General features: G+C 36.9%; 6 protein-coding genes across 6 annotated transcripts; 2 read left to right on the top strand and 4 right to left on the bottom strand.

The window, feature by feature from the left end:
* Positions 1 to 2,190: 2,190 nt before the first annotated feature.
* Bfra_002201 (putative sulfide quinone reductase protein) lies at positions 2,191 to 3,525 on the top strand (the record flags this gene model as incomplete). Its single annotated transcript, XM_037332623.1, has 1 exon — positions 2,191 to 3,525. The coding sequence occupies one exon, from the start codon at positions 2,191 to 2,193 to the stop codon at positions 3,523 to 3,525; it is 1,335 nt and encodes a 444-aa protein (XP_037196777.1).
* Positions 3,526 to 4,133: 608 nt separating this feature from the next.
* Positions 4,134 to 6,107, top strand: Bfra_002202ia (putative heterokaryon incompatibility protein; the record flags this gene model as incomplete). Its single annotated transcript, XM_037332624.1, has 2 exons — positions 4,134 to 4,910; positions 5,295 to 6,107. 2 exons carry the CDS (start codon positions 4,134 to 4,136, stop codon positions 6,105 to 6,107), a joined length of 1,590 nt encoding a protein of 529 aa, XP_037196778.1.
* A 388-nt stretch (positions 6,108 to 6,495) lies between these two features.
* Positions 6,496 to 8,157, bottom strand: Bfra_002203 (uncharacterized protein; the record flags this gene model as incomplete). The annotated part of the gene is made up of 1 exon (XM_037332625.1): positions 6,496 to 8,157. One exon carries the CDS (start codon positions 8,155 to 8,157, stop codon positions 6,496 to 6,498), a length of 1,662 nt encoding a protein of 553 aa, XP_037196779.1.
* A 4,869-nt stretch (positions 8,158 to 13,026) lies between these two features.
* Positions 13,027 to 14,139, bottom strand: Bfra_002204 (putative alcohol dehydrogenase protein; the record flags this gene model as incomplete). Its single annotated transcript, XM_037332626.1, has 1 exon — positions 13,027 to 14,139. The coding sequence occupies one exon, from the start codon at positions 14,137 to 14,139 to the stop codon at positions 13,027 to 13,029; it is 1,113 nt and encodes a 370-aa protein (XP_037196780.1).
* A 568-nt stretch (positions 14,140 to 14,707) lies between these two features.
* Bfra_002205 (putative c6 zinc finger domain-containing protein) lies at positions 14,708 to 17,160 on the bottom strand (the record flags this gene model as incomplete). Its single annotated transcript, XM_037332627.1, has 6 exons — positions 14,708 to 14,764; positions 14,815 to 15,185; positions 15,510 to 16,536; positions 16,592 to 16,896; positions 16,952 to 16,970; positions 17,023 to 17,160. The coding sequence occupies 6 exons, from the start codon at positions 17,158 to 17,160 to the stop codon at positions 14,708 to 14,710; spliced, it is 1,917 nt and encodes a 638-aa protein (XP_037196781.1).
* A 667-nt stretch (positions 17,161 to 17,827) lies between these two features.
* Bfra_002206 (uncharacterized protein) lies at positions 17,828 to 18,415 on the bottom strand (the record flags this gene model as incomplete). The annotated part of the gene is made up of 2 exons (XM_037332628.1): positions 17,828 to 18,217; positions 18,290 to 18,415. 2 exons carry the CDS (start codon positions 18,413 to 18,415, stop codon positions 17,828 to 17,830), a joined length of 516 nt encoding a protein of 171 aa, XP_037196782.1.
* Positions 18,416 to 23,996: the final 5,581 nt, after the last annotated feature.

The following is a 23,996-nucleotide window of genomic DNA, read 5'->3' on the forward strand; positions in this document are numbered from 1 at the left end:
CCATTTGATGTGTCATAATACTTGATCGAGAATACTTTGATACGTTCGAACTTGACATGCCCGAATGCACTAGAGGATGTGTTTAGTAAAATATCGAAGTGAAAGAGAGCTCAACAATCTGAAGCCTAGCTTGCAGATCTGGCACGGTAAAATAGGAAAATGTTCTCATCGGGTCAAGCATTTGTGGTATCATCGATCGTAAAGATGTAAGATCCGATACGAATTTATCAAGATTTGTCGAGGTTCAATGATTGCTTTGCCTTGCTTGCAACATGGGCCGTCGCTTACCGCTTACTGACGCTAGAATCTCAAATCAAACCCAAACACCAATACCAACCAAACACCAAGCCACCACTTAACGAACATGCCATGAAGTACTCAGCATGATCCTTCGATTCCTCAATGTGCCAGATCGTATCTGCAACGCCTTATTCATTTCATGATACATTCAGTCAAAGTCCCAGCTGAATGCTCTTTACGGACGATCAAGGAACTCATAATTTGGCATTGGCATCCTCATCTTCCTTCCCTTTCATTCAACGCTGCGATTGCTCGATTCATCATGATACACGAGATACAATTTTCCCATTAATTAAGCGGCTCGCCATACTACCTATGCATTAGGATGCTCCATGCTTGTTTGGAAGAGGAAAGCCCTGAATCGCAAATTCGTCTGCTAGTAAATCACGACACGAAAATATTTTAAGGACAGTAGCTGGTCAAAATACAATAATTTTTCTCGGAAGGATCTACAATTACGTCAAAATAACCGCATAATTGCCTGGAGCTGTAATAGCGATAGGAATATCATTGGGAGCGGAGGCTCGGATACTGCGATTCTTTCGTTGTGAGAAATGATTGCAATTACGTGCACAATCGCTCCCAACGTTTTTCAATGATGAGCGATGGACAAGTATGCTTTCGTTCAGTGGCAGAACAACTTACCATCTTTTGTATATCTCTATTCCTGGACGTCAACTCGGATTTCCTTCCTTCGAAGCTTCAAATGGAAATTCTGGAAACGATGACGTTCAAGAAATGGCTGTAGAATCTCTGTGAAATGATCTACTCCGCGCTGTAATGTCAAGCGTCAAACGCAGATTCGGCGGGAAAGGTAGAATAAGGACTATGAAAGCCACACTGTTATATCACTCTGAACAAACCAAGAATACCCCCGGCAAGACGTGTCATTTGGGATGACACGCGATAAGAGCTGCGATGATACTATCTATCGTCACCATTTGAGTACAGTTCTGAATAAAGTCTTCATTGCTATGATTATCTGGTTATGTATCGTCTGATTTTGACTGAGGAAACACTGCAGTTAGATACAAGACCGTTGACTCACTAGACACACTAGCGATTATTGAGATAGAGCCAATACGTTCAAACACTTCGACCTCTCTTTCAGCTGCATCTCTTAAAGAGGTGAACCCTTTACTACTGGGGTACCAACTGGGTATCACAAACAAAGTTGTTTCTTCCAAAGTAGTACTAAATGAATATAATCTCTGAATGTTCTGTTTTACTAGAACAATATTGTTAACTTTGATTTAGCAGCCCCTCTGCTCTATCAACGTAAAGCATTCTCCGGATCACGGGGTACACATCCCAAACTTAACAGGTAGGCCAAGGCAAGCATAAATCGTGACGTGATGTACAGGAACTGCATTCTCCTCTTTAGCTTCTAGAATTACCAATCAAAGCCACGTTTTTCAGACCTTGATCTCCCGTGAAAAATATGAGCCGCATGCTCTTAATCTACAGTATAAAATTTGTTCAATATATGAGGTGCCTATTTTTCAATCATTTTAGACATGTTGAACAGCCTTGAGAAGTGATAAACTAACAAATTAAGTTATAGTAGCAGTAGACGGAGCCAGTTCTCTTTAGAATCTAGCTTCAGCTTGGGTAGCGTATCGAAATGTTAAGTCCCTGTGTGATGCTACAATTCCTATTTTAATTTTCATTTGAGCTTCTCATAGGTCGACGATAGAAGCAGTCACGATGGCGTGATCGTTTTGCTGACTAAAACTGTTTAGTAATCGAGCTTCTTACCATAAATGTCAAAAATCCTTTTAATAGGCTTGAGCGACATGAGTATTCCTTGTCCGTTCAATCACTTTTACACGTTCTTTTGATACTCGTAGTTAAAGCTTTTGCGGTAACGTGATAACCTACTTTATAATAATGTTGATATCTTTACGTTCTATCCCCAGGGCTCAATTTGCTCGGACTTCTCGAGGTTTTGCGACTGTATCACCTGTGGTTGGCCACAACCGGAATCACAAAATTGTCGTAGTAGGTGGTGGCTCCGCTGGCCTTGCTATCAGTCATCAGCTCCTTAGGCAAGCGAACCTTCATCAAGACGACATTGCTATTGTTGACCCAGCCACCTGGCATCACTATCAACCTGGATGGACTCTTGTTGGAGGTGGCCTTAAAACAAAGGAGAGTCTCCGAAAACCTTTGAATGATTTGATTGATTCGAAACTTAAGTTTTACAATACCGGTGTGGAGGAGTTTTCCCCAGATGAAAACTTCATTACCTTGAAAAACGGGGATATTGTTAATTATGACCAGCTCGTTGTTGCTCCAGGTATTACGGTTGATGTTGGAAGTGTGAAGGGATTATCCGAAGCACTTGGAAACCCGGACTCTCTTGTGTCCTCTATATACAATTACGACACTTGCGATAAGGTCTTTGGTACGATACAAAAACTTCAAAAGGGAAAAGCCATTTTCACTCAACCAGCAGGTGTGATCAAATGTGCTGGCGCTCCGCAGAAGATTATGTGGCTAGCATTGGACCATTGGAAACGTGCTGGCCTATATGATATCAAGGATCCTTCCAATTCCGCGATAAATATTTCTTTTGCCACTGGTCTCCCAACAATGTTTGGTGTCCCCAAATATAGTGCCAAGCTTGAGGAATTAAGAAAAGAAAGGCTGGTTGAAGGGTTGTTTCAGCATGACCTTACCGCCATCGATGGGAACAAGGCGACTTTTACTCGTCCAGATGGTAAAGGTCAGGTTACGAGAGAGTTTGATTTTTTGCATGTGGTACCAAAGAATAAACCACATGATTTTGTCAAGAATAGCGTACTCGCAAATGATGCTGGTTATGTCAACGTCGACGAAGGGACTACCCGTCATATCAAATACCATAATGTCTGGTCTGCTGGAGACGCTTCAAGTCTGCCAACTTCAAAAACAGTTGCAGCAATAACTGCAGAGGCACCAGTTCTGGTTCGAAATCTGCTCTTGGCAATTGATGGTCGGGAACCGGAGGAAATCTACGATGGTTATACGTCGTGTCCTCTCTTGACTGAATATGGAAAGGTACTTCTTGCAGAATTCAAGTACGGCGGAGTACCAAAAGAGACATTCAATAAATGGTTTGGTATCGATCAAGCTATTCCGCGAACAGAATTCTATTATTTGAAAAAGAATTTCTTTCCATGGGTGTACGGGAAATACATGGTGAACGGTACTTGGGGTGGACCAAAGGGTTGGATCAAATAAATAGAGTGCATTTTAAATCAACCCAATCGCATCAATAATGACAGATTTTAGGAAAAGAACCTCCTTATTAGTGTTGCTCTACTGACTCTTCGAAATTAAAGTGTTGATCAACTATTTAAATTATGTGTGAGAGAATAATTATATAGGTCCACCGGTGGGTGGACGAACTGATGGAACACTTCTTGACTTTTCAAATTGCTCATAAATTTAGTGATTTATTCTTTAATATTTGAATTCATCTGTTTACTATTAAATCCTTAATTCATCACTGTATAATTCTATAAAAAAAATCGAACCCAAATGTCAAGAGATCTTACTGAATCAATTTCTGGAGTGTCCCAGGAGTACGTCCACCCACTGGTCGTCTTTTTCACTGAATCAAACGCCCATCGACGGAACAATGAAAATATGCTGTTATAATAATCCTTGATGCCATTCGAGATGGTGAACGTGTTCCCTCCTTTGTGGAGTCATCATCCCACTATCAAAATTGACAATACTAGTGCTGATCGCCAAAAAATCGTTGGCATGATAGTTTGTACCGACCAACAAACTTTGTTGACATAGAAGTTAGATATCTCATCAAGATTTATCATTGGGATCTCGAAATGGTCACATTGTCATCTCATATTTACACCACGATTTCTCGGGATGAAGTTCGACTGCTGAAGCTACTTCCCGATGTTAGTGGGGCTGATAATGCAGCCGTTAAATGCGATACTTACGTCGTGTCTCTTTCGACTCGTCCAAAGTACGAAGCACTGTCGTACGTCTGGGGAGACCGAGCTACTGAAAAAAACACCATAAGGATTTCGGGAACGGAGTTTGAAGTTACCAAGAATTTGCATAACGCTCTCCGTAACCTCAGACTGCGAGATTCAGTTAGGACGTTGTGGATCGACCAGATATGTATCAACCAGGACGACCCAGACGAGAAATCTTGGCAAGTCCAGATGATGCTTGACATATATCGCCTGTCATTTCGATGTTTAGCCTGGATGGGAGAGATCCGAGATGATATTGATTTGACTGACGCAAAAGCGGGAGTGGAATTTTGTGAATACATGGCCATTCTATCTGAAGTTGAAGACGCCAAGGCAGTCCCCGTTCCAACTTTTTTTGCGTCTTTAGATCATTTCAAACGCGCTATGAGGGCGTTAAAGTCTATTTCAAATTCTGAAAATCTGTGGTGGACTCGAATCTGGACTGTGCAGGAAGCTGTTCTCCCGCCAAATCTGTGTTTAGTCTGGGGCCCGTTGCATTTGGAGTGGAATGTATTGAGCCGGGCATCAGAAAATTGGATAGAGGGTACTAAACCTGCATCTATTCATCTTGTCTTGAGTAAAACCAATCTCGAGTTCTTGGATGACTTGATGTGCCAGGTGGTATGGATAACCAGCACCAAATACCAGCGAGACCGTTATCCTCTCGATTTGATGATAAGGTGGCGTATGAGAGGGGCAACAGATCCGCGAGATAAAGTATTTGCGCTTCTGGGTTTGGTAGAAAAGGGACAGTTGCAAAATATGGCAGAGTGCGATTACAAAGGTAAATCTTTCTCGATATTTGCTTTTACATCGAAGAAAGTTTGGAGATTGTTCTCGATTAATGAGGATGAGAACTAACATAAATATAGTAAGTTATTATTCAGTCTACTAAGGTTAATTTCTACACTCAGTCGGATATAAATTACACCAAGTATATTGAGCTAGCGCCAGGGTTGTACGAGCCCGTCCTATTGAGACAATTGCTAAGTTCACTCGTTACAGGTCGATGTTGCAACGCATTATGCGTCTAATACCATCGATTTGATATCATGCGAATCAGATTTGCGACCACTAGCCATGGAACTCCGAATATCAGAAGATCCAACACCTGGAATACCCCGCTGGGCCCTAGACTTAAAAGCTTGTCCAAGTAATAGCGAGGGGTATTACCCCTTGCATGGATATCCTCATTATAATGCAGCGAGTGACCGCCCGATGGACCGCGAGCTCTTGCTGAGTACGGCTACAAAGACAAAAATGGTGCTATCGTTGAAGGGGATTCTAGTCGATACCATTAAATTTGTTGAAGGGCCACAGTATGCACCAAGTAGGGAGATATCTAATGAGAATCTCGTTAAAACGTTATCTTCGTGGGCTGTTCTTGCAAACTGCAGCGCTGGAATCAATCAGCAGCAGGCTTTTGGTCGGATGCTTATTGGGGATTTCGTCCGGAATGACCAGGATTGGGTACTATCTCGAGCCTCCTCTAGTGATGCTCACGATGCTTTTTTATTTGCTACAAGTGGAGAGTCACCTCCCAATGCTGCCCGACAGACAATATGGCGTATGGTGAAAGATGCGGCATTTTTTATCACAGAAAAAGACGCAATAGGACTTGGAAATCGAGAGACGAAGCCTGGAGACGAGGTTTGGATCTTCTATGGAGGGAAAATGCCATTTACCATTAAAAAACGGCCTGACAACCCAGTTGAATACGATTTCATTGGGAGATGTTATGTCGATGGAATCATGTTCGGCGAGGCTTTTGAGGACGGAAATAGAACATTACACGAGCAGGTTGTCGGGTTGCATTAAGCTGATTTTTTCTAAAAAAAAAATATAGGATCTTGATAGAGATATCAACAGGTCGAAAGAAGCGATTTTCGATGTAAAAGGGTGGCCCAAAACAGGGACGGCCAAAAAATAAGATAGTCCCCCAATAAACGAAGCCATACGTAGCTGTTTCTTTCGCTCGGTATCGAATCTGATGGGATAAGTCGTTCTCTCCTCTTTCAGAGGTTCCGGATCTTTTGAAGTCTGTCGTCAGGTCAGGTAACCAATGAGTTGACCGAGAATTGGAAGTTGTGTGGAATTAGTCAGTTGAGCTTGTAATGTTGTGCTCAATTATATCTGATTCTAAGTCGTCTCGTTTCTTTGGGTTTCACATCATCGAAGCATAGTATATTTGCGTGTTTTGTATAGATTACATTTTTACTCGTTTAGACGCATTGCTTTCAGTCCACAAGCTTTTTCGAGAAGCGGATTTGCTCTCTTTGCCGATACCACTACCATCACCACCTGAGTCGCTAAATTCCGCTAATATAGAAACAATGCATACACTTTTCTGATCATAGTACTTGTCATTATTGCATCTAATAGTCAGAGCAACATTACGAGCAGTATCACCCAGCTTTATAAAATGCTTCAAAAATGACGAATTTGTCTCGACGTTATGGTGCATTCCATTAGCCCATTGAATTAATCTGGCTATATCTGAAATGAGCCATGAATTTCTCTCCTCCCATAATCCGAGAGTGTTGTCAGGATCAGAATCGAGCGGGTCGTAGAAAAAGAGTGCAGAGCACCAGAGTAAAGTAGCATCAAATATGCTAACATTTGATATACGGATGCAATTGCCCAGAATTGACAACTTGGTAGTCAAGCGTTTGTGTTCGTGAACGTTTGGATTTATCCGTATTACTGTTTGTATCCATTTCAACAACTTCGAGTTAAGCATTTGTGATATGCTTGAATCATGATCGAGTTCTCGAGAATTGAGATTAGCAAGCTGTTCCTCATCCGAATCTATATCCAAGTCAATTCGGGTACACCTCGGATCCTCTCCGATATCGTTCAAGCTCACTTCACCATCTGACAACTCTTCACGGCTAGGAGAGAAAACGCCATGTACCGATGAAGAGTTAGGGCTGGTTGAAGTTCGAGCTAGTGTTTCTGCAATCGCTGTTTGGATAGTATCGTTTGATCGCGTTCCCTGTTCGAAAATGATCGCTGATGGCTGAGAAACTTGTACTTCCGGAACTAGCTGAGGGGGTGTTTCTGCGATTGCTGCTTCGTTAGCATTGAATAATGGCTTTTCCTTTTCGAAAGTGATTGGTGGCGATCGGGGAACCTGTACTTCCGAACATGGCTGAGGATTCTCGATATATGGTGGTGGTAGTGATACTGAGTCATGTCTACTCCATTCCATTAATTCGGGTGCTTGTTGAATGTATATTTCCTTCATATTGGGTTTGTGTGTGTCGATAGGAGTACTGGTGTTGCTCACGCGATTGCGGAGGTCTTCCAAGCCCACCAATGCATAATCATTTGGCTTGATATATACAGTGAATGTTTTCGTGTTAGATAGAGATTCAAGGCCACAAATCAAATTCTTTGAGATGATGCCCCAGGGCTTAAGAGTTGTATTACTCTTCTTCTTCTTTATGACGACGAACCCTTTCGCAATTAAATTGAATTGTATACAGATAACATGTACTGAATGGCTAATTTCGGCCTCGTGAATAGCAGAAGCATCGAGGCGAGATAAATCATCGATATCCGATATTAAACGAGGCTTAGAAGTATTTGCGAAGTCGGCATCTGGAGGAACAACGAATAACATCTCCATTTTCCGCTTTCTGCCTGCAATTATGACAGATACCGTAATGGAAAAGTGTATATGAATGTATCCTTCCATATCATAATATACAGCAATGAAAAATTTGAGATTCTGCTTATTGCGATTTGGACGAGAGCCCAGCGTCCAAGGTGTACCCGATTCATCTTCCCATTTTATAAATACTCTTTCGCGAAGGAGAAGTTTGAGCTCAAGTTTCTCAATCAGGATTTCAGTTGGATTTGACATAATTTGTTCCTATAATTGTAATTAGCGACGAATGTAGTAAAATAATAACTATATTGAAAACAATATTAGCCCACACTTCATGTGTGATTCCCAACCCACCCAGGCTATAGAGCAGCCTTGACTCTTGAACGAAATGATGTGTAAAGGTGGTCCACAAAACCTGATATATAAATTGTGTTGGAGTTGGAGTTGTTTTAAACAGTAGATGCTGAAAGACTACCACTGGCGGGGTTGTTCTAAGAAGAAATTGCTGAAGGACTATCACTAGCGGGGTGGTTCTAAGCAGCAATTGCTACTAAAGGACTACCACTGGCGGGATTGTTCTAAGCAGCAATTGCTAAAGGACTACCACTGGCGGGGTTGTTCTAAGCAGCAGATACAGTAAAATACAACTCTTGTATACAACACAATATAAGACAGATTTTCATTTGTAATAGATGTTGTGTAATGGAGATGGAGGACCGAGGGATCGAGGGATGGCGATAGAAAGGTAGTGTTGTGTGATGGAGATGGAAGGAAGGAACAAGGGATCGAGGGATGGCGATAGAAAGGTAGTGTTGTGTGATGGAGATGGAGGACTGAGGGATCGAGGGATGGCGATAGGAAGGTAGTGTTGTGTGATGGAGATGGAAGGAACAAGGGAGCGAGAGATGGTGATGAAGATGGTGATAGAAATGAAGTAGGGATAGAGAGTAAGCATACTAACACGCGAGACAAAATGCGGGAACCAATAAGTGCGACGTGTGCACACAACACGGGCCTCTTCCAAAGGGCGAATTTCGTGAATTTTCGCGAATTTTCGACCAAGCAAAAATTGATCACAAAAGTGCCAAGGTTTTCCCGGTGAAAAGCGGGGCATGCACTCCACCTCCCCATGTGAGAGGCATTGCGAGCCATCAATACTTAGGCACACATTTTTACTGTTGTAAGCTCAGCACACAGACATCGCATCTTTCTTTTCGAAACTCCTCTTCAAACCAGCAACATTTCCTGTTGCATATTCGCGCTGACGAACTCTAACGAATATGCGATGATTAGAAATGCGGTCTCTCTTCAATTATTATAATAGGTAGCAGATAAAATGCTAGGCGATTTAGTGATCGAAGTATAGCGAGAGAAATTCACTGAGTTCGAGGAACCTACTATGTATATTCATTGGCATTCGAGAAAGGGTTCACGAGAGTAAGTTCACGTATTCTATGTTCAATCACAACATAATACTAAAAGATATAGAAGTGCGGTCAATACAGCCACCTTACAGAGCTGCTCGAAACGGATAAAATACCGTTTCCACAATCAATTAATGTCGGCATACTCCGCCCAATAACGCGGGACACAATAAGAACGAAGACTGGGCTGAAGGGGAACTGATCTGAAGGAGACCCTTCCAACCTTCGTATAGATGTGCTTTTGTGATTTCCGCTTGATTTGATCTACTGTATAGGAACGCTCTTGCGAGTCAGTCATAAGTGCGACTGCATATACCTTAACCATTCCGAGCCCAATTGTAACCATATGCTAGTTCTGGTCTCTAAACCATCTTTAAATTTTGAAGAAAGATTGATGGTTGCTTATGTCGGGGTATATCTTTAAGTGGGCACAAAATGGAGTACTAGACTTTTCGTTACACAAAATGCAATTACATCCTTAATTGGAAACGATATGTTGTGTCTATGCTGTTTATTGTTGTGTTTCGCAGCCAAGCCGTGAGAGATAAAATTTCAGCTCAATATACACCTCTTGCTGCATGAGATACTCATTTCAGACTTGGTCGGTCGGAAACAGATCAAAAATCCCACTGGGAATTTTATAAAAGGATACTAAAAGTTTGAGAGAAAGAACTCAATCTATTGAACAGTCCTGTGATCACCTCACCACACACTACCGATGTCTTTGATACTTAGCTAGTGCGTCACTCTATGCATCTTTTGTTATAATTCTAACAATGAGGATATCGCAAAGTTCTCAATCGATGCAGCAGTGAATGCCACCAATGCTGGAGATAGTAATGATGGAGCTTGGATAAAGAGTAGTATTCTTACTAGTCTTGCTCGTATTTCGTATATTGATCTGTATAGTAGTGTATATCAATATTTTTATAGGTGATATCGATTTATATATGATTAAAGATATTCAATATAGAAATAATATTGAATATCACTAGAAAGATGTAGGAATATAGGAATTCGATTTAGAATACTCTTTTTATTCCGAAATAGACTAGGAATTTATCAATATCTCTTGAAATATCTATTCTCAAATCTATTTCAAAATATGAAAAGGCATTCCGAATTGAATTCGCATATTCCTACATTTTTCTAATAATATTTAATATATTAAATATCAACTGAAATAATACAATCCCTCTTTATATATATAAGATATTAAATTAAAAACTTGATATATATTATTATTATACTATTGTATACTAGTACAAACACTAATAAAGAGTGATAAAGGAGAAACTGGGAATGGAATCGCAATTATAGGTCTAATATCTATCTGCAGTGCTCTCGTTACTGAGCTGCTCGAATGATTGATAAACAACGATGACTTAGCCTTTCGACGAAAGATCGCTCTTACAAGAGCTGGATTAGATGCATGGAGGAACCGCGCCAAATGAAGTTTCCTTTGTATACAAAGATGCCTGACAAGATATTTCTTATTCCCGAGTAGACTGAAAAGCATTTCCCCTGAATTCCAGGGCTAGGCACTCGTACCCTACTCGGGGTATCTAGCCTTATGGAATAGTATACTCTACTCTATAAGCTTTTATAGAATATATGTTTATCAAATAATTTGAGTACTCAGAGTATCTACAAATAAATATTATATAATTATTCTATAATTATTATTTAAAAAGAAGATTATTCCTAATTATATAATAAAATCAAAAATATTAGATTATACTATTTGAATTATATTATTGAAAATTTGTATTACTTTATTTAATATATTAACGTGATTTATTACCGAGTGAATCATATCACCGAGTGGATTACTTCATTTTACATACAAAATTCGTCTGTGCGTAACTGTGCACTTTATTTATTTATTAATATAATTTATTTTTTTCTTCTAAATATTATAATTATCTATATAAATAATATAAATTTCTAATCAATTATTAGAAATTAGATTTAATACAATAGTTATCATAAAAATAGTGTTTTTATAATAGAAACCGTAACAATTTCAATTGTTTTTAGAATATAATCAAAATATTTACACTTTTTAATTATATAAATTTTTCTTATTCTTAAACATTGTTTCTTTTTCAAAAAATATTGATTAATTATTAAAATATGAATATTAAAAAAAGGTTAATTTTGGTGTGATTTTGAAGTAATTCATTCGGTGATATGATCCACTCGGTGATGAATCACGTTATATACTACATTATTTATAAAGAAAATATCCAAGTAGATTAATACATACGAAAAGCATAAAATAAGAACTATTATCAATATTATAGATTGATTTTAATGATTCACATTTGATATAATTAGAGAACTTATTCTAATAGAGTTTTCCAACTATCTAAATAACGAAGTTAACTATCCTTAAATAAGCCTTATATTCAATAATCTAAAAGGTATAGCTAATGACTAAGGTTATTTATAATATTATTTTGAAAGATCAATTCTACTTTCAATAGCAATAACACTAGCAGTTACAGTCCGATATTATATAGTCCTAGAATAGTTTCTTCTTGCTCTATTCCTAGTTATTATATAAAGAATACAAATTAATTATTATATTATTATATTAAACAAAATTTATTAGTTTATAAAACGAAAAATAATTATTAAAGATTCTATAATATTAATATTTAACAACGATAATTTAAGTTTTTAGAAAATAATATTAGTTGAGATTGAATCTATTATTATTTTATTTATTATTATAAATAATAAAATTATAAATATTATACTTTATAGAATAATTAATTGATTTATTTAGAATCCTATTAAGCTTTGTTATTTGAAAAAAAAAAGATTCGAGGTAAATTTGATTAAAAAAATGATATTATATTATAATTACTTTTGAACCTCTCTTTTATTAATATTATAATATATGAAGAGTTATAATTGTATAATATTATAATAAAAGGATTTTCAAAGTTATTTCAAAAGGTAAAAATAGAGTTTGTAATTATTATTTATTAAAAAATATAAGTTTGATGAGATTTCTTAATTCTTTATAATTATTTAGTTATAATGTAATATTAGATATATATAATTATCAATTTGATTGTTATAATAAACTCGAATAAACATTTTCATTATTATAAAGAATTTTTATCTAGTTGCTTTTTTTTCAACGATTTTCGATGTATATTATTGAAATTCGGTATTTAGGATTAATACTGTAAATCACTTAATTTATAAATAATTTCTATTTATTTCTTCTATAAATCTCTAAGAAGCTCAAAATTAAAGTATAAAAGAGTAGTAATCAAATAATAACTTTTTGACTAGATTATCGCCCCCTATCGAAATGAGTCACTACTAGTAGTGATCACTAAGAATATCCTAGGACTAATAATTAGTTTTCATAACACTTTTATAATAACAAAAATAATATTATTGAATCTGTTAAATCAAGACACATTGGATACGCTATAAAACTCTCAATTTTATTTTCTAACCTTAAGCCCATATTTCATATTCATTTAACTAATAGTACAATATAAAAGCCTACCTTCAAGAGTTCTATCAGTGTTAATTATGATATAACTATATGATAACGAGTAAAGGGAGGCTTGGCTGTTAACCTGTTTTGCTTCGTACTTAGGAATAACAATCTATATTAAGAGAAAAAAACCTTGACTAAGTAGTTATAATTTATACAACTGAATAGATGAACTTATGGTTTCATCACAACAAGTCTGCCAACACCAGTAAACTCTGCTGCTGTATCAAAAGCTTCTTTCCACCCCTCCAAACTAAATGATTTCACATCTACAAATTCCTTTCCTCTAGGAAGTAACCCACTCTCCAACATTTTCACAAACTGTACCATGTCATCTCTTTCATACATCAGTTTTCCCTTCAACGTGATGTTATCCCCCATGACTTTCCAGTCGTTAATGTGGTACTCTCCAGAACCCATAAGACTAGCTCTCCCGCCTTTTCGAAGTGAATTAATTGCGCTTTCCAAATGTGTTGATTGAGCTGCTGCAGGTGGAGAAATATCTAATACAGCATCAACTGTGCCAAATTTATGTAGAGCCGCGGTATCCGTCTCCACATTACCTGTCATGTTGACAGTTTCAATGGTTGCACCTGGAGTCCCTCTTTTGATATGTTGCTTCAACCTCTTCAATTCCTCTCCATTCCGCCCCATAGCAATGACCCTAGCTCCCATCGCCACCGCAACTTGCACACCAGCACCACCAAATCCGCCTGTTGCCGGACACACCACAATCGTCTCACCTGGTTCCAATTTGATATCTCTCAATCCGCCATATGGAACAAGAAGATAACAAAGATAAATCAAGTCCTGCAACGAGTATCCCAGTTCTCCACAGAGTCTGGACTCGTTAAGCGCAATGCAATTTTCCAAAGGTACCCTCGCGAATTCCGCGAATGTACCATTCCTCCAAACATCTCTCATCAAACTCCTACTGCCCTCACTAAATCCGTCGTGAATAGCACTCAAAAAAATAGTGGTAGGGTCATCACGTCCACGCACAACACAATCGACATAAACTAATTGACCTTCGTTGAGAGAAACAGCATCAGGCCCAAGTGCGATGATACGAGCAATAGCGCTGAAGCCTCCGACGATAGGAAGAGGAAATGGATATGGGCGTGAGCCATTGTATACTTCGCGATGGTACGAGAGAACACCGGTACAGTAAATTTGAACAACGGCGCTGCCAGGCGTCGGGAGAGGAGTTGGCAACGATTTGATGAGGAAGTCTGAGCCTACTGATTCGAGCACTAGGGCACGATGTTGAGATGGCAAGGAAGACATTGTGGATGGTTTGTTTGGATCTTTAATTGAAACTTCGAAGAATATTTATATTTGAGTTGTAAAAGCTACCGGAATATTGAAGGATATGGCCATATATATAGTAAAAAGATATACTTTTTGATGGTACCATACTATATTATTCCCGTGACAAGTTGCTCTCATAGTATGAGTAGTTCAACTACAGGCTCGGAAGACCGATCATATCCGAGCTTATACTCTTGAATGTGGGGCATTGTCTTCGGTGATAATCGGTGCTATCTCCAAGTTACGGTAATTGCAGCTACGATTTGTCTTTTTGGGATTAGCGCTTGACTTTTCGTACATTTCAAGTGGTTTGGCTAAGCTGAACATGTTGAATACCATAACAATTTGTGAGGTATCTCGCGTGCTCGGGGTTAAGTTGAAAATGCCAAGTAGAAGTCTTGAAGCACGAATACAACGACAAAACTTCGCGTTGAAGACACACACACACTTAGTTCGGTCTGTCTCGAGCTCATGCATGTTCTTTGTAGTCTGATTTGTTCTCAATTGGCTGCTAGTTATATCATATTCACGAACCAATACATTACTAAAACTGCCACATGCTATCTAGGTCCATTCCGAGATCAAAACCATCATTTTCAAACTGCTATTAAGTCAATCAACGTTCAACAGAAATATAGACCTCATACTAACATCAGAATCGTTCAACCACGAGAAAGCCGGAAATTCTGTGGCTTTATACGCAGCAGATTGTCCACTGGAATTAATGTGCTCTGCAGATATTCGTGGACTGGAATCCTGCTGGATAGAAATGGATATATGACGTTGGTTCTCGATACGCTTGTGATGTAGATCCGAAAAACTCTGTGAAATATCGAGCTTGCCGGTCTCTGGACTAACTTTCCCTGCATGTATGTTGAGTAATGAAATAGCCGTAGACATAGTCAGAAAACACCAAGGCTCTTTATCGAATCCATACAGATATCTGTTGCCCATAGTAGGAAGGCATCGCTTGAGGAAATTAATGATAGCAGTGGAATCGCTCATGATAATACTGCTTGAGCCTGTATCATCTCATTAGTATGGTACAAATTCCGATGAAGGGAGAGTTTTGAAACGAAAAATCAGCACTTTGTTTTCAAGATACTAAATCACAACATGGGAAATACGAGTAAGCTGACCTTTGTGCTGTAGCAAAATGACACGAGTGAGTGTTAATGAAGCCAACAAAAGATCTTCTCGGAGCATTATTACAGTCTGATTTCCCGTGTTTATCAGTTTTAAATTGAGTAAAAGTATATCTCGCGACATCTGGTAACAAATATTTTCAGAAAGCCAAAACTTGTGATTTTCTCTCTTGAGATAGGGTCGATGGATAGCTAAAATACATTCAATAAGCTGGAAATGTAGGAATGCATTAGCGGGGATAGGATAACAGGCATGGCTTGTTGCCCCTGAATTGACTTCATCCCAAGCTGGGAGGGAGTGAATTTCCTGGGTCAATTGATGGGTTAAATGTAAGACTTCATCGTAGCTCAATACTTTTGGTGATCCTGTCGCAAAAAGTCGACGAGATACGTCTAAACGTAAACCCCAACTCTGAGAGCTATGAATTTGATAAGATGTTCGGGTATGTTTGTCGAATGGATCTGAGATTAGAAGTATTTTCGAGGTCTCGTCAAACTCGTCATCATCAATGTCTCCAGGGGTACCAGTTTTAGCATCAATTGTGTTCAGGAGAGTTGGTATTCCAGTCTCAAACGAGTTTTGCAAGTCGAGTTCGCGAATAACAGCCCAAATTCGTCTTTTCATCTCTCGCGTAAAGATTGTATCGCCACTTGAAGTCGGGTCTCGGTGTAGTCCATCCATAATTGCATTTTGAAGCAAAGAACTCGTTTCCTTGAACCACTCTTTCTTCCTAATCATGTGCATTCGTTTTGCGAGATACAACAAACAGCCGATTTGATAGTGCACAAGCTTACGGCCATTTGAACTTTGCTCTCTTAACCATCTGTCACACGCGGAGATCCACTGCCTCGGAGCTATTTGGTGATGAGAAGGTGTAAGACTGTTGTAGGTGGCGGGAATGCATATTGAGATTGATATCATAGAGAGAATTAGTGCCGTCATGGCAGAATGACGAGTAGAATCAGGTACCCAAAACTTGGCATATTCTTTGTTAAAAGTAGGAATATGAACGATACGATGCAGTTGCTCAAAACTTTCAAGGTAAGAAAGTACTAAAAAATCTGTTACGTCCTTTGCCGGAAGAAAATCCTCCAACTGGCACTCTGTCGTACAATGAACATGAGCTCGCAAATCATTCCGAGCCGCTGTGTCCTTTTTAATGCGAACCCCATGAGGTTCCAACAATTCTTCACGCGTTTCTTTCATGAACGGAAAGAGTTCAGGGATCTGTTTTGTGATATAAGCAAATTTTGTGAAAATTTTAGAATACACGGAATTTCACCTCTTCAAAGAAACGGAAAAGATGGTGTTGGGTGTAGTAGCTAGAAGGAGTTCTTGCGTTTGGATGAATAAGGTTATTATCCGTCGTTATAATGGATCCATAAGTCTCCTCGCAACGTTTGTCTGACAGCGGCCCGCAGCTTATTTCAGAGACACCAGTAGCAGTCACAGGCTCTGCCACAATAGTGGCTTCATTTTGGGAATGAATCTTAGACAGCAGTACTCTCAATTGCGTCACCTCGGACCGGAGTTTTTGAACTTCTTCGCTATCAATTTGCAATTGAGCTTGCTGCTGCTTATGCATCGCTATAAAGGGCTGTCCTGTTTCGAATAAGCATTGTTCCGATCGCCCGGACCTTACACATCTTTGGCAAGGTAATCTACGATCACATGAAAGCTATTTCTCGAAAGCCAATTAGTAACATATTTCACCATAATGAGACTGAGAGTGGTACTGTATGAACTTACTTTCTTTTTCCTGCATTCCCCACAACTTAGTCTTAAGCGTTTTCTCTGCACCTTTTGTCCGTCACTCGTCTTGCTAGTCGAACTTGGTATTTGGCTATCCATACTAATTTTGCTGCCTTCAAGTTTTCAAGCGTACCGATAGGTCTAATGTGACTTTTCAACTGTCGTGAAAGGTCATCATGACCAGATAATTGTTATTTGTGTTAGTCGTGGCGTTAATCGCTGAAGGCCGATTATCTCCGAGCTTCAAGCTCACATGTACTGAGGCTGGTAACGAGCATTAAGTTGACGACCCTACCTCCCGACCATCCCCTATTTTCGACCAACTTAACATTCACGTCGCTTTAAGTACATACTCGAATATAGGTTTTGTTTAGAATTAATACAGAAATCATAAATGATTTGGATTAATCAAGTTACAAAAATCGAATCTCAGATCAGTTTAGCAATTCTTGAATCTTACATACCTAATATGATTTATCATCGAATCGCTAATATCATCATCGCTGTTTGTTTTTATATACAAGAATGTCTGTATGTAACTGTACATTTCGATAATTAGTATTTATTTTTAAAACATAGTAGAATTTTAGAAAGGAAATAAGGATTGAATATTAAGTAAATAATCAAGTAAGTTTAGATTCTATAAAGTATAATAACTTGTTCAATAATTAGAATTGATTCTACCCGAATTAATAACAATCGTGTTCTAAGTTGACCCGCCGGCACACTCCCACGTGACTACCGAAGACATGACGTAAAAATTATCTTATTTTATTTTAAAATAAGATTCTGCTTCTCTCAAAGCTGTATCTATACTATATTCAAACACCTGAATTTCAGGCACGAGATCTGCTGGCAATTTTCCAATAAGAGTGTCGCAAAACTTCCCTGTGGAAACGCGCAGCTGTGAGAATTCCCCAGAAGCCGCTTGGCTCCTGTCCACATACTGCGCTTCGTATAGAGCGATGGTGTACACGAGCGCTACTTCCTCGACGCCGATTGTGAGTGCTTCCATAGAGTCTGTGAGGGTAACACCATCGGATTCACTCAAGGTTGTTGAGTCTTGTGCTACAACATCATAGGCTTTGTCGATGCTTTCACGGAGGTTCTTTGAATAGTTCACCACAAATAGGGTGTTATTTTGAATACGTGCAGGCTATGAAGAAGGAAATATTAGTTAGAATACCAAAGAGTAGATTTCTTTCAAAAATGGCTTAAGGTGACTTACATCGTTGATAATTGCAGCAAGTTGGGACGCTGCCGTTTGCATGTCGGTGATGGAGGAGTTGATACTATCGAGATCCGCAACAACGCCAGAAATCATAGCAATGACAGGAACGAATTTGAAACGCATTCTGGCGGGTATTAAAAAATTGATAGAAAGCAGTGCTTTTCTAATCAATCAAAAGTTGTTCTTTATCGAGAACTAGAGGGAGATGTTCAGTCTTTGAATCTTGTTCATATATATATACATTCTAATCCTTTATTTTGACCCTTACCAAAGTAAGACAATGTCTTTCTATGTACAATAAAAGCTGCTCTTGATCGCTGTCTATAGGAAAGGAAAAGGGAATAACTAAATCCTTAAGTTTTTTGCGATTCTACTTAAGATACTACTTATTAGTATAGTCAATCATATGGCATTATAATAAAGTATAGGCATACTGTGAAAATCCATAATAAGCCTGTTAAATCACTTATTAATATCTTACTAATTAAGAGATATCTTGATGATTAATATATTTGTAATATGATTTTATATTATAAAATTATATTATCATATAATTATATATAACGTGGTTTATTAGTGCGTAGCTCATATTAATAAATAGCTCACTTTCATCTTAATTTATACTTTCAAATTTATATTTCTTAATAATCATTAAATCAATTAATTAAAATTATTATAAATCTAATAATCTAGAATCTATTATATCATTTTTATAGGTTCTTATATTATAATCTATCTTTTATATTTATTATAATATTGATTAAAGAATATCTTTATATTAGAATTTCCTTTATTTTGATACTTATTATATCGAATTTAAATATTAATCTTTTATTAAAATAATATATTTATAGCTTTCTATTTAATAAATATTTCTTTTTAATATAATTAGATTTTTTTTATATATCAATATTTATTTAATATTTTATTTGCTTTTCAAAATATATGAATTTTTATATTCAAAAGTATATTCTTATATATTAATCTTTTTATATTTTTAGTTAAAACTAATATAATTTCAAATAAAGATATAAAAAAACTTAATTAATAACAAATTATTCAAGATTTAATTAATATTGATTGAAAAAGTGTTTTTATAGAATTTTAAAATATTTAAAAAATCTAGAATTCTGAATTGAAAGAAAAAGAAATAGATATATAAATTCGAATATTTAATTTAGAAAGTATTACTTCAAAATTGAATAAAACTAATTCTACTCCTTAAAATCCTGATTTTATATTTTGATTTAGAATTGATTATTAATATATAATTTTGAAAATTATAAAGGATTCGATCTTTAAGATATAATTAATATATACTCTTATAAATTCTTCAATTTATATATTATACTTTTATTTTAAGATATTAAAATATTTAATATTAAAAAACTAAGTTAAATAATTTGAATATAATAATAAACATATATATTTAATATTATTCTTTTATAATAATTCTAGAATAATATTAATTTATAGTTCTTATATTTATTTAGTATTAGTATTTTATATTTACTTTTAATTTGATTTCTTATATATTTATTGAAATATTTCAATTATTTTAATCTTATTTGTGACGATTCGGCCTTAAGCCTTGATTAGTCACCCATTTACCCCACCAGGCAGGGCAAATCACTTCGCCTAATCTTGGTCCTATCTTGGTCCTATCCTGGCCCTATCCGATAGGATCTATAAAAGCCCTCTTCAGGCTCACTTTTTGTATAGTAGTTTGTTATTCTCTAGTTACAATAATTGATTCATTCTATTACTATGACTTGACTCCGTTGCCGTCACATTATTCTATTATTCATTTATTTATTACTTATAAGTTTAATAGTTTAATCTATAGAAAGATTAGTTTTTATATATTAATTAAAAAAATATATTTATCTTTAAATTATTAGAAATAAAGATATAATGTTTTTTTTATTATTATTATATATAATTATTATCACTTATTCTCGATTATCTGATTATATAACTTTATTTCTATTATATTTCTTAATATTAATAATAATTATATTAATACTTATAATACTTATTATAAAATCAATTTTATTGAAATTCTATAAATTATAATTGAGAATACTATATTTCGTTTGTATATTTAATATAAATTGAAATCAGTTTTTAATAAGTATAAAATCTTTATAAAAAGTTTTTTGAAAATCATAAATATATTTAAAATATATTTTTAGTTTTATATAATATTTAATAAATTAATGAGCCTAAAGCTTTCTAACTCTTTTTGTACTTCAAAATTCAAGAATATAATTCACTATATTTTCTACTCCTTTTTATTTAAGATATAAAACCTCTTGAATTTATATCAATTATATATTAAATAATAATTTCCTTTTTTAGTTTTAAGAGATTTTAAGATTTAAATTGAATTTCTATATAAGAAAACATATTATCAATTTTATATTGTAATATTAATTATAGAATATTATATAGTATTATAGTCTTTTGAATATTTAGCTTCTTATCTTTCTGAATAATTGCAATAACGAGTAATATACAGGCTTCTTTATTATTCGAATCTATTATAGGTTATTAATGAAATGCATATTGAAATAAGAAAATTAAATTAAGGTGAAAATAGGCTACCTACTAATATAGGCTACACACTGATAAACCATATTATCGTTATATTATCATATAATAGTTAATATAATTTTATAACAACTATAGAATTATATTATATTATTCATCGAGATATCTCTTAATTATCAAGATATTGATAAGATATTAATAAGTGATTTAGTATACTTATTATAGAATTTCATACTATACCTATGTATATGTCTTAGTATTCAGAAAGTAGGGAGCCAATTTAGCAGATGAGCACTAATTATGCTTGTCACGGTAAAGTGTAAAGTGATGGCAAAAAGGAATAGATTTTGCATATTTCACATAGAATTGCATAATACAATTTGATACAAATAGAGAAGCGATCACAGTACTTATTAGCTGGAAAAGGCATCTCTCCATTCTTTATCCTTCATCGTTCTTTTCCTTAGCTCATTCGGGGAATTCGAATTTGAAGATATCGTCCATCATTTACATTTGTTACATCTCTACGATTACCTACTCTCTCTCACCGCCCTCGTAGCCCAATCAATATTCGACGATACCCTTCTCCACTAATCAAACGGACTCCTTTCTGCCCCTCCCTTCCCACTTCTCCCTTCCTTCCACTACATCATGTCAACGCCTAGAGGCCCTCCAGCTGGAATCACCTCTTCCGCCAGAGATGCTTTCACCGACTATGGTCTAGACGTCCCCGAAAACGTTGCGGTTGCTCAGGTGGAAGGTGTCAAGCTCAAGGCTGAGCTGCTGAGACGAAAGACTGAAGCCCCTTTTGCAACGAGCCGCCGAAGAATTCGAGCTCGAGAAGAAAAGAGATGACAGGCTTCACCAAGCTCAGCTTGCACGTCTATGAGATCCGCAACCTGCTCAGAATACTGCCCCCATGACAGGACCCGCTCCTCCTACCGTCGAAGCCGAAGAAGATGACGATCTCAGTAAGCTCCCAGCTGCTGTTCAAACCTCCCTCGCTCAGTTCTTCGGTATCCATCCCAATCATCTCAAACAGATCTTCTTAAAGAAGTCTTAACCTGACAACATCAGTCGCCTAACCTTCACCTCGAGCTTTGACGAGGCAGACAAGACCAAGCTCTCCTTCGATAATGATGGAAACCCAATGGTTTCTACAAAGGTTAAGGGTAAGCTGTCCGATTATAGCAGCAACCGAAGCACTTGGTCAGAAGGTTTCCTTAAGTACGCATCTATCGAACAAGCTTTCCATGGATCCAAATACCCCTTCTTGAATAGGGCCCATATCATCTTTCATACGGACATACTTGACTTGGCGAAGTCATACAAGTAGACTACTGTGTTGAAGCTCGCCTTAGAATTCCAAAAACACCGTGGCTTCATAAAGACACTTTATGACCACACCACATACTTGATCTCAGAGCGCCTGATCCTGCAGTACTATATGGGCCACACCAAATCGGGAGGTTATAGTTCTCCAGGCCGTAGCTCTCCCCAGTGTAGCGATTAGTATACTACCGTAAAACAGTGGCGCGTATTGAGCTTACAATACGTTAGCCAGTGCGTATGAGCACTGAGGCTTATCACTCCCGTGGATATCAACCAAACACGATGTCTTTGAAGATATACTGGAATATTGAAATATAAAAATGTTAAGAACGCACCTAAAACCTAAGCTATTCTAAATAAAGCTAAACTACATTAAAAACACTACCCAAAATAGTAAAGATAAAGTATTAGCAGCTCAAATTCTCAAATTCTACCTTCCCTTCCATCCATGACTCTAGATCAAACCATGATTCCAAGCATTCGATGCGATTGACAACAGCAATATGAACCTTATTCCTGCGTGCAGTGACAGTGATTCTTGCGGAAGAAAACAAGTGTTCTACCAATGCAGCTGTACGTGGGCAACCAAGCAAATCTAAGGACATTTTGCTCAAAGTAGGGTAGGTGATTTGTTGTGTAGAATCTAACCACCATGTGCGAGGATCTTGAATAGTTTCGAGAGGTGTTGTAGCACGATATTTTGTATATTCGTCCATTGTAGTGCAGGAAGCCTTTTTAGCTTGCATATGCGAAATAAGAGAGTTTGTGGAGAACTCTTCAGTTAATTGACTTGAATTTTCTACATCGACTTTATATTGCTCCTCCCAAAGAAGCTCGATTTGACGTTTCCACCTCGGAATCCATGTAGAATGAGTATCCTCACAGGATTCTTCGAAATGTGACCATTTGTAAGAAGGATCTAAAACAACAGCTGCAACACAAAAGGGGGTGCGATCTATGAGAGCATAGTACTTTTCGAGTCTTGCCCACCCATTATTAATACATGGACCTAGAAATGGGTCATCTGCATAGGTTAAATGAATAAAGAGTTGTAGAACAAAGGATGCACAAATAAAGAGCTGTAGAATAAGGAATGTGAGACACATACCTTTCCATCTTCAAAATGCTGTAGTAGAAACTCCATAGTAGGCAATACTCTTTCCAAAGTTGCAGCATCACCTTCAGTAAACTCTGTTGCATCTTTTAAAGCACCTAGAAAGTGATGAATCTTTCGCAATTGATCCCAATCGTCATCATTAAATCCAGGTTCTGTAGGAAGCTCTTTTGGGTATTGGAGATGAATCTCATGGCCGACCAATATGCACTCGGGGAACAAGCAATAGGAAAACGGCAGGGACTGTGCTAGTTCGGATCATTAGATAAAGGTCGATACTCAGATGTATGGAGTGTCTCATACTGATAGTATTCCCATTTTCTGGAACTTCTTCCATGCACACTTGCCGCTGCGGGACCAAATTCAATCTTTTTTCCCCCCTCCATAACTGCAAGCAACCTCACATGTTATGTTCACCTTCACTTTTCGTGGTTTCTGCGTGGTTTGCTTTATTTCGCCCATACCCAGGATCCTTGTAGATTCAATTCTACGATATGGTGTGCTCATTAGATTCGAAGGAGAACCCTTCTTGTTCACTTTTGGAGGTAGGATCTTATATTATAATAAAATAATATTATTATAATATTTAGTGGAAGACTTAGTCAGATTTAGCTTAGGGATAAATCGAATATATAATATAATAGTAGAATTGAAGTCAAATTATAGGAATGGATTGAATTGAATTTAATTTGCTTATTCCTACTA

Source organism: Botrytis fragariae (assembly GCF_013461495.1).
Source record: "Botrytis fragariae strain BVB16 chromosome Unknown tig00000006, whole genome shotgun sequence".
NCBI classification, from domain to species: domain Eukaryota; kingdom Fungi; phylum Ascomycota; class Leotiomycetes; order Helotiales; family Sclerotiniaceae; genus Botrytis; species Botrytis fragariae.